This window comes from Melanerpes formicivorus, unplaced genomic scaffold, assembly GCF_026170545.1.
Source record: "Melanerpes formicivorus ecotype bairdi unplaced genomic scaffold, bMelFor1.0.p_v2 SCAF_137, whole genome shotgun sequence".
In the NCBI taxonomy this organism is placed as follows: Eukaryota; Metazoa; Chordata; class Aves; order Piciformes; family Picidae; genus Melanerpes; species Melanerpes formicivorus.
The window spans coordinates 107,247-119,307 of NW_027142489.1; the positions used below are offsets into that span (position 1 = coordinate 107,247).

The 12,061-nt window shown below is 67.4% G+C and overlaps 1 protein-coding gene across 1 annotated transcript in view; it reads left to right on the forward strand.

The window, feature by feature from the left end:
• The first annotated feature begins 396 nt into the window (after positions 1–396).
• Positions 397–12,061, forward strand: part of CSNK2A2 (casein kinase 2 alpha 2) — a 43,024-nt gene continuing 31,359 nt past the window's right edge. The window contains exons 1-2 of the mRNA XM_068168420.1: positions 397–579; positions 913–1,024. Coding sequence (XP_068024521.1) covers positions 476–579; positions 913–1,024 — 216 coding nt within the window. The 5' untranslated portion in view covers positions 397–475. The remainder of the gene's footprint in view (positions 580–912; positions 1,025–12,061) is intronic.

The following is a 12,061-nucleotide window of genomic DNA, read 5'->3' on the forward strand; positions in this document are numbered from 1 at the left end:
GCCGAGCCGAGCCGAGCCGGGCTGAGCCGAGCCGAGCCGAGCCGAGCCGAGCCGAGCCAAGCCGAGCCGGGCTGAGCCGCGCCGAGCCGCGCCAGCAGCCCAGCAGCCCAGCCGCCCGCCGAGCGAGCCCCGAGGGGCAGGACCTCCGGCCCGCCAGGGGGCGCTGCGCGGCGCTCGGAGCGGCCGGGCGGCGCCGCCGCCTTTTCCGGGTCGGCTGCGCGGCGCTCGGGGCCGGCCCAGGCTGCAGCCGCCGCCGGCACCGGGCCCGGGCCTCGGCACGCTCCGCGCGGGCCCCGCGCCCGCCGCCCCCCCCCCGCCCCGGGCCGGCCCCTCCCGCGCCTCGCGGCCCCTCTCCGGCCCAGCCCTGCCGCCCCCCGCCGCCGCCGCCCTCCTGCGCGCCGCGCCCCGCCTCGCCGGCCTCCCGCGCCGGCCCTGCGCCCTCCTCCTCCTCCTGCAGCCGCCGCCCGGCGCCGCCATGCCCGGCCCGGCCGCCGGCAGTCGGGCGCGGGTGTACGCCGAGGTGAACAGCCTGAGGAGCCGCGAGTACTGGGACTACGAGTCGCACATCCCGACCTGGGGGTAAAGCGCCCCGCGGGGTCCCTCCTGCCCTCCCCCTCCCCGGCACTTCCCCCCCCCCCCCCCCGCCCGGGGCCGGGGCCCTCGCACCTCCCCGCCGGCCGCCGCCCACCGGCAGAGCCCCCCCGCCGCCCGCCGACCCTCCCTCAGCTTTGGGGTGTCCCCGAGGGGCTGCGGGCAGCTGGGGGGGGGGGGGGCGGGGGAGGGCCGGGGCTGGCCGAGGGCGCTCCCCCCCCCCCCCCCGCTCCCCACCCCCCTCCTTCGGCCTGCTGCCCTGTCAGTTATCCTCTCCCCCCACCTCCTCCTCCTCCCCCCCTCTGCTCTCGGTGCCCGCAGCAACCAGGACGATTACCAGCTGGTTCGCAAGCTCGGGCGGGGGAAGTACAGCGAGGTCTTCGAGGCCATCAACATCACCAACAACGAGAGGGTCGTGGTGAAGATCCTCAAGGTGAGTGTCCCGCGGGCAGGGGGCTGGCAGCGAGGGCAGGAGGAGCCGGGGCGGCAGGGGCCAGGGGGCTGCTGGCTCTCCCTCAGCCCCCAAAGCTCTCGGTGTCTCCTTCGGGACGCCGGGGCCGGGGGGGTTGGAGCCTGCTTTGGTGTCCCACGTGCTGCAGGGCGGTTCGGTGTCTCCACCTCCTCGTGTCCAGCCTGGCCCTGGGGTTCAGAGCTCCTCGGCAGGAGCAGGGCTGCGGGCCCCAGCCGTCTGAGCAGTGCTGCGTGGGCTGCCTGAGTGGGGTGAATCCTCCCTGGCTGAGCAGCCCAGGGGCTGCCCTGCCACCAGCAGTGCAAAGCCTGGAGCAGGGAATCCTCCTGCTCGCCTCCAGCTGGCAAGAGGCTCTCCCAGAGCCAGGCAGGGGGATGGAGGCTCAGCAGGCAATTCATTGCTCTTCAGTCCTTGAGAGGAACTGTGGTGGAAGAGAGCTGCACCAGGAGCAGGCTGAGCAGAGGGCTGGAGCTGCTCTGCTCTGAGCACAGCCTGAGAGAGTTGGGGTTGTGCAGGCTGCAGAGGAGAAGGCTCCAGGGAGACCTTCTGGTGGCCTTCCAGGAGCTGCAGGGGGCTGCAGGAAAGCTGGGGAGGGACTTTGGAGGGTGTGAGGGAGGGACAGGCCTGGGGGGGCTGGAGCAAAAGGAGAAGTGGGGAGCTGGAGATTGGCTGTGAGGAAGAAGTTGTTGGGCAGGAGGGTGGGGAGAGCCTGGCCCAGGCTGCCCAGGGAGGTGGTGGAAGCCTCCTGCTGATGCCTGGAGGTGTTTGCAGCCAGGCTGGAGGTGGCTGTGAGCAAGCTGCTGTGGGGTGAGGTGTCCCTGCCCATGGCAGGGGCTTGGAGCTGGCTGAGCCCTGGGGTCCCTTCCAGCCCTGCCAGCTCTGGGGTTCTGCTTGAGGGGACTGGCAGAGGCTGTCTGAAGTGTGGCAGTGTTGGTGGCCCTGGTAGAGCTGGGCTGTGGAGGGGAAACGTTGGTGCAGCCCTGATGGATTCTTGTCTGGGGGTGGCTGAAGGCAGGGCTGAAGCAGCTACAGGGCTGAAGCAGCTGCAGGGCTGAAGCTGCTGCAGGGCTGAAGCTGCTGCAGGGCTGAGCAGCTGCAGGGCTGAGCAGCTGCAGGGCTGAAGCTGCTGCAGGGCTGAAGCAGCTGCAGGGCTGAGCAGCTGCAGGGCTGAAGCTGCTGCAGGGCTGAAGCTGCTGCAGGGCTGAAGCTGCTGCAGGGCTGAGCTGCAGGAGGGCTGAAGCTGCAGGAGGGCTGAGCTGCAGGAGGGCTGAAGCTGTTGCAGGGCTGAGCTGTTGCAGGGCTGAAGCTGCTGCAGGAGGGCTGAGCTGCTGCAGGGCTGAGCTGCAGGAGAGCTGAGCAGGTGTAGGGCTGAAGTTGCTGGAGGGCTGAAGTTGCTGGAGGGCTGAGCTGCTGCAGGGCTGAGCTGCTGCAGGGCTGAGCTGCTGCAGGGCTGAAGCTGCTGCAGGGCTGAGCTGCTGCAGGGCTGAAGGATATGCAGGGGTGAGCTGCAGGAGGACTGAGCAGCTGCAGGGCTGAAGCTGCTGCAGGGCTGAGCTGCTGCAGGGTTGAGCAGCAACAGGGCTGAGCTGCAGGAGGGCTGAAGCTGCTGCAGGGCTGAGCTGTTGAAGGGCTGAGCTGTTGCAGGGCTGAAGCAGCTGCAGGGCTGAGCTGCAGGAGGGCTGAGCAGCTGCAGGACTGAGCAGCAGCAGGGCTGAGCTGCAGCAGGGCTGAGCAGCTGCAGGGCTGAGCTGCAGCAGGGCTGAGCTGCAGCAGGGCTGAAGCTGCAGCAGGGCTGAAGCTGCAGCAGGGCTGAGCTGCAGCAGGGCTGAGCTGCAGCAGGGCTGAGGCTGCTGCAGGGTTGAGGCTGCTGGAGGGCTGAGGCTGCTGGAGGGTTGAGCTGCTGGAGGGCTGAGCTGCTGGAGGGCTGAGGCTGCTGCAGGGCTGAGGCTGCTGCAGGGCTGAGCTGCTGGAGGGCTGAGCTGCTGGAGGGCTGAGCAGCTGCAGGGCTGAGCAGCTGCAGGGCTGAGGCTGCAGCAGGGCTGAGCTGCAGGAGGGCTGAGGCTGCAGGAGGGCTGAGGCTGCAGGAGGGCTGAAGCATCTGCAGGGCTGAAGCAGCTGCAGGGCTGAGCAGCTGCAGGGCTGAAGCTGCTGCAGGGCTGAAGCTGCTGCAGGGCTGAGCTGCTGCAGGGCTGAAGCTGCAGGGCTGAAGCTGCTGCAGGGCTGAGCTGCTGCAGGGCTGAAGCTGCAGGGCTGAAGGATATGCAGGGGTGAGCTGCAGGAGGGCTGAGCAGCTGCAGGGCTGAGCAGCTGCAGGGCTGAGGCAGCTGCAGGGCTGAGGCTGCAGCAGGGCTGAGGAGCTGCAGGGCTGAGGAGCTGCAGGGCTGAGGAGCTGCAGGGCTGAGGCTGCTGCAGGGCTGAGGCTGCTGCAGGGCTGAGGAGCTGCAGGGCTGAGGAGCTGCAGAGCTGAAGCTGCTGCAGGGCTGAGCTGCTGCAGGGCTGAGCTGCTGCAGGGCTGAAGGATATGCAGGGGTGAGCTGCAGGAGGACTGAGCAGCTGCAGGGCTGAAGCTGCTGCAGGGCTGAGCTGCAGCAGGGCTGAGCTGCAGCAGGGCTGAGGCTGCAGCAGGGCTGAGGCTGCTGCAGGGCTGAGCTGCTGCAGGGCTGAGCAGCTGCAGGGCTGAGGAGCAGCAGGGCTGAGCAGCTGGAGGGCTGAGCTGCTGCAGGGCTGAGCAGCTGCAGGGCTGAGGCTGCAGCAGGGCTGAGCTGCAGGAGGGCTGAAGCTGCTGCAGGGCTGAAGCTGCTGCAGGGCTGAAGCTGCTGCAGGGCTGAGCTGCTGCAGGGCTGAAGGATATGCAGGGCTGAAGGATATGCAGGGCTGAGGCAGCTGCAGGGCTGAGGCAGCTGCAGGGCTGAGGCTGCAGCAGGGCTGAGCTGCTGCAGGGCTGAGGCTGCTGCAGGGCTGAGGAGCTGCAGGGCTGAGGCTGCTGCAGGGCTGAGGCTGCTGCGGGGCTGAGGCTGCTGCAGGGCTGAGGCTGCTGCGGGGCTGAGCTGCTGCAGGGCTGAGGAGCTGCAGGGCTGAAGCTGCTGCAGGGCTGAGCTGCTGCAGGGCTGAAGGATATGCAGGGGTGAGCTGCAGGAGGACTGAGCAGCTGCAGGGCTGAAGCTGCTGCAGGGCTGAGCTGCTGCAGGGCTGAGCTGCTGCAGGGCTGAGCTGCTGCAGGGCTGAAGCTGCTGCAGGGCTGAGCTGCTGCTGGGCTGAAGCTGCTGCAGGGCTGAAGCTGCCGCAGGGCTGAAGCTGCCGCAGGGCTGAAGCTGCCGCAGGGCTGAGCTGCAGCAGGGCTGAGCTGCAGCAGGGCTGAAGCTGCAGCAGGGCTGACCTGCTGCAGGGCTGAGCTGCAGCAGGATTGAGGCTGCTGGAGGGCTGAGGCTGCTGGAGGGCTGAGGTGCTGCAGGGCTGAGCAGGTGCAGGGCTGAGCTGCTGGAGGGCTGAGCTGCTGGAGGGCTGAGGAGCTGCAGGGCTGAGGCTGCTGCAGGGCTGAGGCTGCTGCAGGGCTGAGCTGCTGCAGGGCTGAGGCTGCTGCAGGGCTGAGCTGCTGCAGGGCTGAGGCTGCTGCAGGGCTGAGCTGCAGCAGGGCTCACAGCTGGCTGTGCTCTCTGGTCCTGGCTTGCCTGGCACTTGTGGTTGGCACTTGTTGGAGCAGCAGCAGCAGCAGCAGCAGCCCTTGTCACTTGGTCCCCAGGAGCAGCTGGGGCCTGGCCATGGCTGCTCTTACGGCTCTGGGCATGCTGTGGTCTGCAGGGCTGAGGTTAAATCTGGCCTAGCTGCTGCCTAGGCCAGGCTGATGGCTTCTCAGCTGTCCCTGCTGCTCCCCTCACTGGCTGGGTTTGCTTCTTTGGCTCTGTCTTGGTTGTGTCCTGGTTTCTCTGCCCCCTGCTCCAGGGCAAGGTGAGATCTGCTGTCTGCTTCTGGAGGAGGGGGCTGGGGAGGAGCAGCTGAGGGAGCTGGGGGTGTGCAGCCTGGAGCAGAGGAGGCTGAGGGAGACCTCCTTGCTCTCTGCAGCTCCCTGAGAGGAGGCTGCAGGGAGGTTGGGGCTGGGCTCTGCTGCCCAGGCTCAGGGGATGGAAGGAGAGGAACTGGCCTGGAGCTGTGCCAGGGGAGGCTGAGGTTGGAGAGGAGGCAAAATGTCTTTGGTGTCAGAGTGGTGAGGGCCTGGCAGAGGCTGCCCAGGGAGGTGGTGGAGTCCCCATGGCTGGAGGTGCTGCAGAGCCCTGTGGCCATGGCACTGGGGGCCAGGGGCTGGTGCCCATGGTGGGGCTGGGTTGGTGTTGGCCTGGATGCTCTCAGAGAGCTTTTCTCAACCCAAACCCTTGAGTGGTTCCTTGCTGAGCTGAGTCCCTCTGGCAGGGTTGGGTTTGGGGCTCCCCCTCCTCTGGCTGCTTCCTGTGGGTTTGGGTTTGGTTTGTGAGTGGAGGCTGGCAGGGATTCCTGCCCTGGGGGAGGGCTCCGAGGTGAGCAGAGCTGAGCTCCATGGCAAGGTGTAGCTGGGCTGGGGGGGCAGCTGTGGGCTTCTGCAGCCTGCTCTGCAGCCACTGAAGCTGTCCCCAGGGCTGCTGTGGTGTGGGGAGAGCCTGGGGCTGGTCCCACAGGGGAAAGCAGCTTGGGGCCGAGGAGAGGCTGCAGGGAAAGTTGTTGCAGGGAATCTTCCTCCTCCTTGCCTCTGTCCCAGGCTGAAGAGCTCCCCTGGGATGATTCTGCTCTGCTCTGGGGAGAGCTCACCTGCAGGGCTGGGGCCAGCTGTGGGACCCCAGCACAATAGAGACCTGCTGGAGAGGCTCCAGAGGGGAGGCCATGAAGAGCCTCTGCTGTGGGGAGAGGCTGAGAGGGTTGGGGCTGTGCAGCCTGCAGGAGAGAAGGCTGCAGGCAGAGCTCAGGGCTTAGGGCAGACCTGGATATCAATCCTGGCTGTGGGGGTGAGGAGACTGAGGGCAGCCCTGCAGGGAAGGCCTTGGGGGTGCTGGGGCTGGGGGAGCACAGGACAGGAGCCAGCACTGGGCACTGGCAGCACAGGAGGCCAAGGGCAGCCTGGGCTGCAGCCAGAGCAGTGTGGCCAGAGCTGGAGAGAGAGGATCCTGCCCCTCTGCTCTGCTCTGGGGAGACCTCACCTGCAGGGCTGGGGCCAGATATGGAGCCCCCAGCACAAGGAGGACCTGGAGCTGCTGGAGAGGCTCCAGAGGAGGCCCCAGAGATGCTGAGAGGCTGCAGAACCTCTGCCCTGGGGCCAGGCTGGGAGAGCTGGGGCTGTGCAGCCTGCAGGAGAGAAGGCTGCAGGCAGAGCTCAGAGCTGCAGCTGCAGAGCTGCAGGGCAGCTGCAGGCAGGCTGGGGAGGGACTGCTCAGAAGGGGCTGTGGGGCTAGGCCCAGGGGCAATGGTTTGGAGCTGGAGCAGGGCAGAGTTAGGTTGGAGCTGAGGAGGAAGTTGTGCAGAGGGAGGCTGGGGAGAGCCTGGCCCAGGCTGCCCAGGGAGGTGGTGGAGGCTCCATCCCTGCAGCCCTTCCAGCTCAGCCTGGCTGTGTCCCTGGGCAGCCTGCTGCAGCTGGAGCTGTCCCTGCTGCCTGCAGGGGGGGTGGGCAGGAGGCCCTTGGAGGCTGCCTCCCAGGGCAGTGCAGGCTGTGAGGGATGCTCTCCTGGCTGTGGCAGCCTCACCCTGTCTGGGAGCCTGAGTCAGCTGGCAGGAGTCAGCTGAGGGCAGCTGGATGCTCCTGCTCCTCAGAGCCTGGCTCTCTTGCCCTAATGCCTTGTGACCACTGGCCCAGATCAGCAGTGGGTGGTGCTGCCACCAGCCCCCCTGGCTGCCCACTGCTGGCAGGAGGCTGCAGGCAGCTTGGCTGTGAGGGGAGGGAGGCAGAGCAGAGAGTGCAGCTGGAGAGGGACTTGCTTCTGGGTGGCCAAGTGAGTCAGAGCTGAGGGAGCTGCAGAGCACTGGGCAGGCTCTGGAGAGCTGTGGAGGGGGCAGCAAACATCAGTGCCAGCTCTGGAGGGGGCCAGCCAACCTCAGTGCCAGCTCTGGAGGGGGCAGCCAACCTCAGTGCCAGCTGTGGAGGGGGCAGCCAACCTCAGTGCCAGCTCTGGAGGGGGCAGCTAACCTCAGTGCCAGCTCTGGAGGGGGCAGCCAACCTCAGTGCCAGCTGTGGAGGGGGGCAGCCAACCTCAGTGCCACCTCTGGAGGGAGGAAGCCAACCTCAGTGCCAGCTCTGGAGGGGGGCAGCCAACCTCAGTGCCACCTCTGGAGGGAGGAAGCCAACCTCAGTGCCAGCTGTGGAGGGGGCAGCCAACCTCAGTGCCACCTCTGGAGGGAGGAAGCCAACCTCAGTGCCAGCTCTGGAGGGGGGCAGCCAACCTCAGTGCCACCTCTGGAGGGAGGAAGCCAACCTCAGTGCCAGCTGTGGAGGGGGCAGCCAACCTCAGTGCCAGCTCTGGAGGGGGGCAGCTAACCTCAGTGCCAGTTCTGGAAGGGGCAGCCAACCTCAGTGCCAGCTCTGGAGGGGACAGCAAACATCAGTGCCAGCTCTGGAGGGGGGGCAGCCAACCTCAGTGCCAGCTCTGGAGGGGGCAGCTAACCTCAGTGCCAGCTCTGGAGGGGGGGCAGCCAACCTCAGTGCCAGCTCTGGAGGGGGCAGCTAACCTCAGTGCCACCTCTGGAGGGGGGCAGCCAACCTCAGTGCCAGCTCTGGAGGGGGCAGCCAACCTCAGTGCCAGCTCTGGAGGGGGGGCAGCCAACCTCAGTGCCAGCTCTGGAGGGGGCAGCTAACCTCAGTGCCACCTCTGGAGGGGGGCAGCCAACCTCAGTGCCAGCTCTGGAGGGGGCAGCCAACCTCAGTGCCAGCTCTGGAGGGGGGGCAGCCAACCTCAGTGCCAGCTCTGGAGGGGGCAGCCAACCTCAGTGCCAGCTCTGGAGGGGGGCAGCCAACCTCAGTGCCACCTCTGGAGGGGGGCAGCCAACCTCAGTGCCACCTCTGGAGGGGGGCAGCCAACCTCAGTGCCAGCTCTGGAGGGAGGAAGCCAACCTCAGTGCCAGCTCTGGAGGGGGGCAGCCAACCTCAGTGCCAGCTCTGGAGGGGGGCAGCCAACCTCAGTGCCACCTCTGGAGGGGGCAGCCAACCTCAGTGCCACCTCTGGAGGGGGGCAGCCAACCTCAGTGCCACCTCTGGAGGGGGGCAGCCAACCTCAGTGCCAGCTCTGGAGGGGGGCAGCCAACCTCAGTGCCACCTCTGGAGGGGGCAGCCAACCTCAGTGCCACCTCTGGAGGGGGGCAGCCAACCTCAGTGCCACCTCTGGAGGGGGCAGCCAACCTCAGTGCCACCTCTGGAGGGGGGCAGCCAACCTCAGTGCCAGCTCTGGAGGGGGCAGCCAACCTCAGTGCCACCTCTGGAGGGGGCAGCCAACCTCAGTGCCACCTCTGGAGGGGGGCAGCCAACCTCAGTGCCACCTCTGGAGGGGGCAGCCAACCTCAGTGCCACCTCTGGAGGGGGGCAGCCAACCTCAGTGCCACCTCTGGAGGGGGCAGCCAACCTCAGTGCCAGCTCTGGAGGGGGGCAGCCAACCTCAGTGCCAGCTCTGGAGGGAGCAGCCAACCTCTCTGCCCCCTTTGGGGGTGCCTCTGGCTTCCTGCAGCTGGGCTCAGGAGTGAGCTGTGCAGGTAGCTGCCAGGGAGGCCTCAGCACAGAGCCTGCTGCTTGCTGCCTCTGCAGGGGGGAGGTCAGAGCCCTGCTGTGGCTCCCCAGGAGCCCTGAGCCCAGCTGGCAGGCCCAGAGCACCCTGGCCATGGGAGCAGGGCCCCAGGGGCCAGGCCATGGCCCTCAGGGCTGCTGTGGCTGTGGGGCTGGGCTGCAGGGGCAGCCTGCTGTGGGCAGTGCTTGCAGCTCCTCAGCACAGTTGCCCTTTGAGGTGTTTGGAGAGCTGCTGGGAGGTCAGAGGGCTGTTGGCCAGGGGCACTGCTGGCTCCTCCTGGCAACTCCCTGCTGGCTCTTCCCCTCCACACCTGACCACAGGGGGAGAGGTTTGTGCTGGGCCCCTGGGGGCAGCCTGCAGCCTCTCTGCTGGGTCTCTCACTTCACCTTCCTGCTGCTGCAGCTCCCAAGTGCCTCTCAGTGCCCTCAGCTGCAGCCTCCTCCTCTTCCTTCAAAGGGAATCCTCTGCTCTGGGGGCTCCTGGAATGGGTTGGGTTGGAAGGGAGCTCAGAGCTCAGCCAGCTCCAGCCCCCTGCCCTGCCCAGGGACCCCTCCCCCCAGCCCAGGCTGCTCAAGGCCTCATCCAGCCTGGTCCTCAGCACCCCCAGGCAGGAGGCAGCCACAGCCTCCCTGGGCAGCCTGGGCCAGAGCCTCAGCTCCCTCCTGCTGGACAACTTCTTCCTCAGCTCCACTCTGACCCTGCTCTGCCTCAGCTCCAAACCCTTCCCCCCTGGCCTGGCTCCAGACCCCCTCAGCCAAAGTCTCTCTGCAGCCTCCCTGCAGGATCCCTTCAGCTCCTGGCAGCAGCTCTGAGGTCCCCCTGGAGCCTTCTCCTCCCCAGGCTGCACAGCCCCAGCTCCCTCAGCTGTGCTCCCAGCAGAGCTGCTTCAGCCCTGGCAGCATCTCTGTGGCCTCCTCTGGCCTCCCTCCACAGCTCTGTGGCCTCCTCCTGCTGGGGACAGCAGAGCTGGAGGGGAGGTCTGAGTAGAGCCCAGGGGCAGGATCCCCTCTGCTGCCCTCTGCCCACCCTGCTCTGGCTGCAGCCCAGGCTGGGGGTTGGGGATGGGGCTGGGAAAGCCAAGGGGCATCCTGGGCAGCAGCAGCAGGAGTGGAGCTGTTGACAGAGGGGCTCAGAGCCTCCCAGCTGAGGTCTCTGAGGCAGACCTTGCTGTGAGATCCCTTCAGCTGCTGCTGGGAGCCTTGCTCCTGGGAGCAGCTCCTCCTGCCTCAGCTGCAGCCAGCACCCAGCAGGACTTCCCCTGCCCTGCTCTGTTTTGGCTCTTTTGCCACCTGGAGCTCCTGTGGCCTCCTCCAGAGGGGTCAGGACGTTCTGTCAGCCCTGCTCTGATGCAGAGCTGAGCCACAGAGGTTTCCTGTGTGACTTCTGGGCAAGTCCCTCAGCCTGCCCACAGCTGAGCCCCTGGGGCACAGGTCCCAGGCTGCTGCTGCATGAAAGAGAGAATTGCTCCTGCCCCTCCTGGCAGCCCCCTGGGGGCTGCAGCCTTGGGCCAGGCCTGGCAGCTGGTGGCTCTGGTTGGCAGCACAGAGCCCCAGGCCTCTGGGGCTTGCAGACAGCTCCAGTTCCCTGCCCAGTGCCCAGCAGTGCCTTTCCCTTCTGCTCCCCCAAGTGCAGGACCAGGAATGATCCTGCAGGGGAACCAGAAGGAGGGAGAGCAGCCCAGAGAGGGGACTCTGCCCTCTGCTCAGCCCCCAGCACTGCCTCCAGCCCTTGGGGGTGCCAGGGGGTGGCAAAGTGCCCAGGAGCCAGCACTGGGCCCTGGCAGCCCAGAGGCAGCTGAGTGCTGAGCTGCAGCCAGAGCAGGGAGAGCAGCAGCACAGGGAGGGGATTCTGCCCCTCTGCTCTGCTCTGCTCAGCCCCCACCTGCAGCACTGCCTCCAGCTCTGGGGCCCCCAGCACAAGGAGGACCTGGAGCTGCTGCAGAGGCTCCAGAGGAGGCCCCAGAGATGCTGAGAGGCTGCAGAGCCTCCCCTGTGGGGCCAGGCTGGGAGGGTTGGGGCTGTGCAGCCTGCAGGAGAGAAGGCTGCAGGCAGAGCTCAGAGCAGCCTGCCAGGAGCTGAAGGGCTCCAGGAGAGCTGGGGAGGGACTCTGGGCAAGGGCTGGGAGTGGCAGGAGCAGGGAGAATGGCTTGGAGCTGGGAGAGGGCAGAGGGAGAGTGGAGAGGAGGAAGGAATGGTTGGCAGGGAGGCTGGGGAGAGCCTGGCACAGGCTGCCCAGGGAGGTGGTGGAGGCTCCATCCCTGCAGCCCTTCCAGCTCAGCCTGGCTGTGTCCCTGGGCAGCCTGCTGCAGCTGGAGCTGTCCCTGCTGCCTGCAGGGGGGGTGGGCAGGAGGCCCTTGGAGGCTCCCTGCCAGCCCAGTGCCAGCTGTGAGGGATGGCTGCAGGCAGAGCTCAGAGCTGCAGTTCAGGCTCTTGCAGGGGGGCTCCAAGCAGGTGGGGAGGGCTGGCTGGCTGGCTGCTCCTGGGAGGCAGCTGTGGGGTGCAGTGGGGAGGAGCAGTGCAGTGCAGTGGAGGCTCTGGAAGCAGCAGTGCTGCAGCAGCTTCCTCTCCCCTTTGCTGGCTGCTGTCCCTCTGCTGAGCCCAGGAGCCAGAACCTTCACCCAGCTGCCTGCCTTCACAGGGGCAGGCCTCCCCCCTGGGCTCTGGCCTTCCCCTCCCCCTCCTTCTGCTTTGTGGGGGCTGGAGGAGCCCCCCAGAGCTGATGCCCACAGCTGGCACTGCTGCTGCTCACAGCTGGCGCTGCTGCCGCTCAAGCAGCTGGAGAGGGAAGGGAAGTAGCCCCTGGGGCTCTGCTGGGTTCTCTTTGGCTCTGAAGGCTTCAGAGCCCAGATCCATCAGCTTGCTCCAGATGGGGGCTGGAGTGGCCCCCAGCAGGGCCTGCAGAGGGCCTGGGTGCTGCTGGACCCTCAGGCTGGAGCTGGTGGCTGCCTGGGTGACCTCCCAGCCAGGCTGCTCAGTGCCTGCTGCTGGTGGCTGTGTGTCTCTTGCTCCTGCATGCCCAGCCTGGCCCACTTCCTCCCCTGGCAGGCTCCACAGGAGCCCTGTGGCAAGGGAGCTGGGGGCACAGCAGCCCTGCTCCCCCCGGCAGCAGCTGCCCACACCCAGCAGGGCACAGCAGGCTGCTGGAGGCTCAGCCTTGTGTGGAGCAGAGACCAACTCAGAGGGTCCTGTGTGTGCCACAGAGACCTGCAGCTGCCAACTCCTCTGGGGATCACAGAACCCCAGGGCTGGAAGGGAGCCCCCCTCAGCCCCCCAGC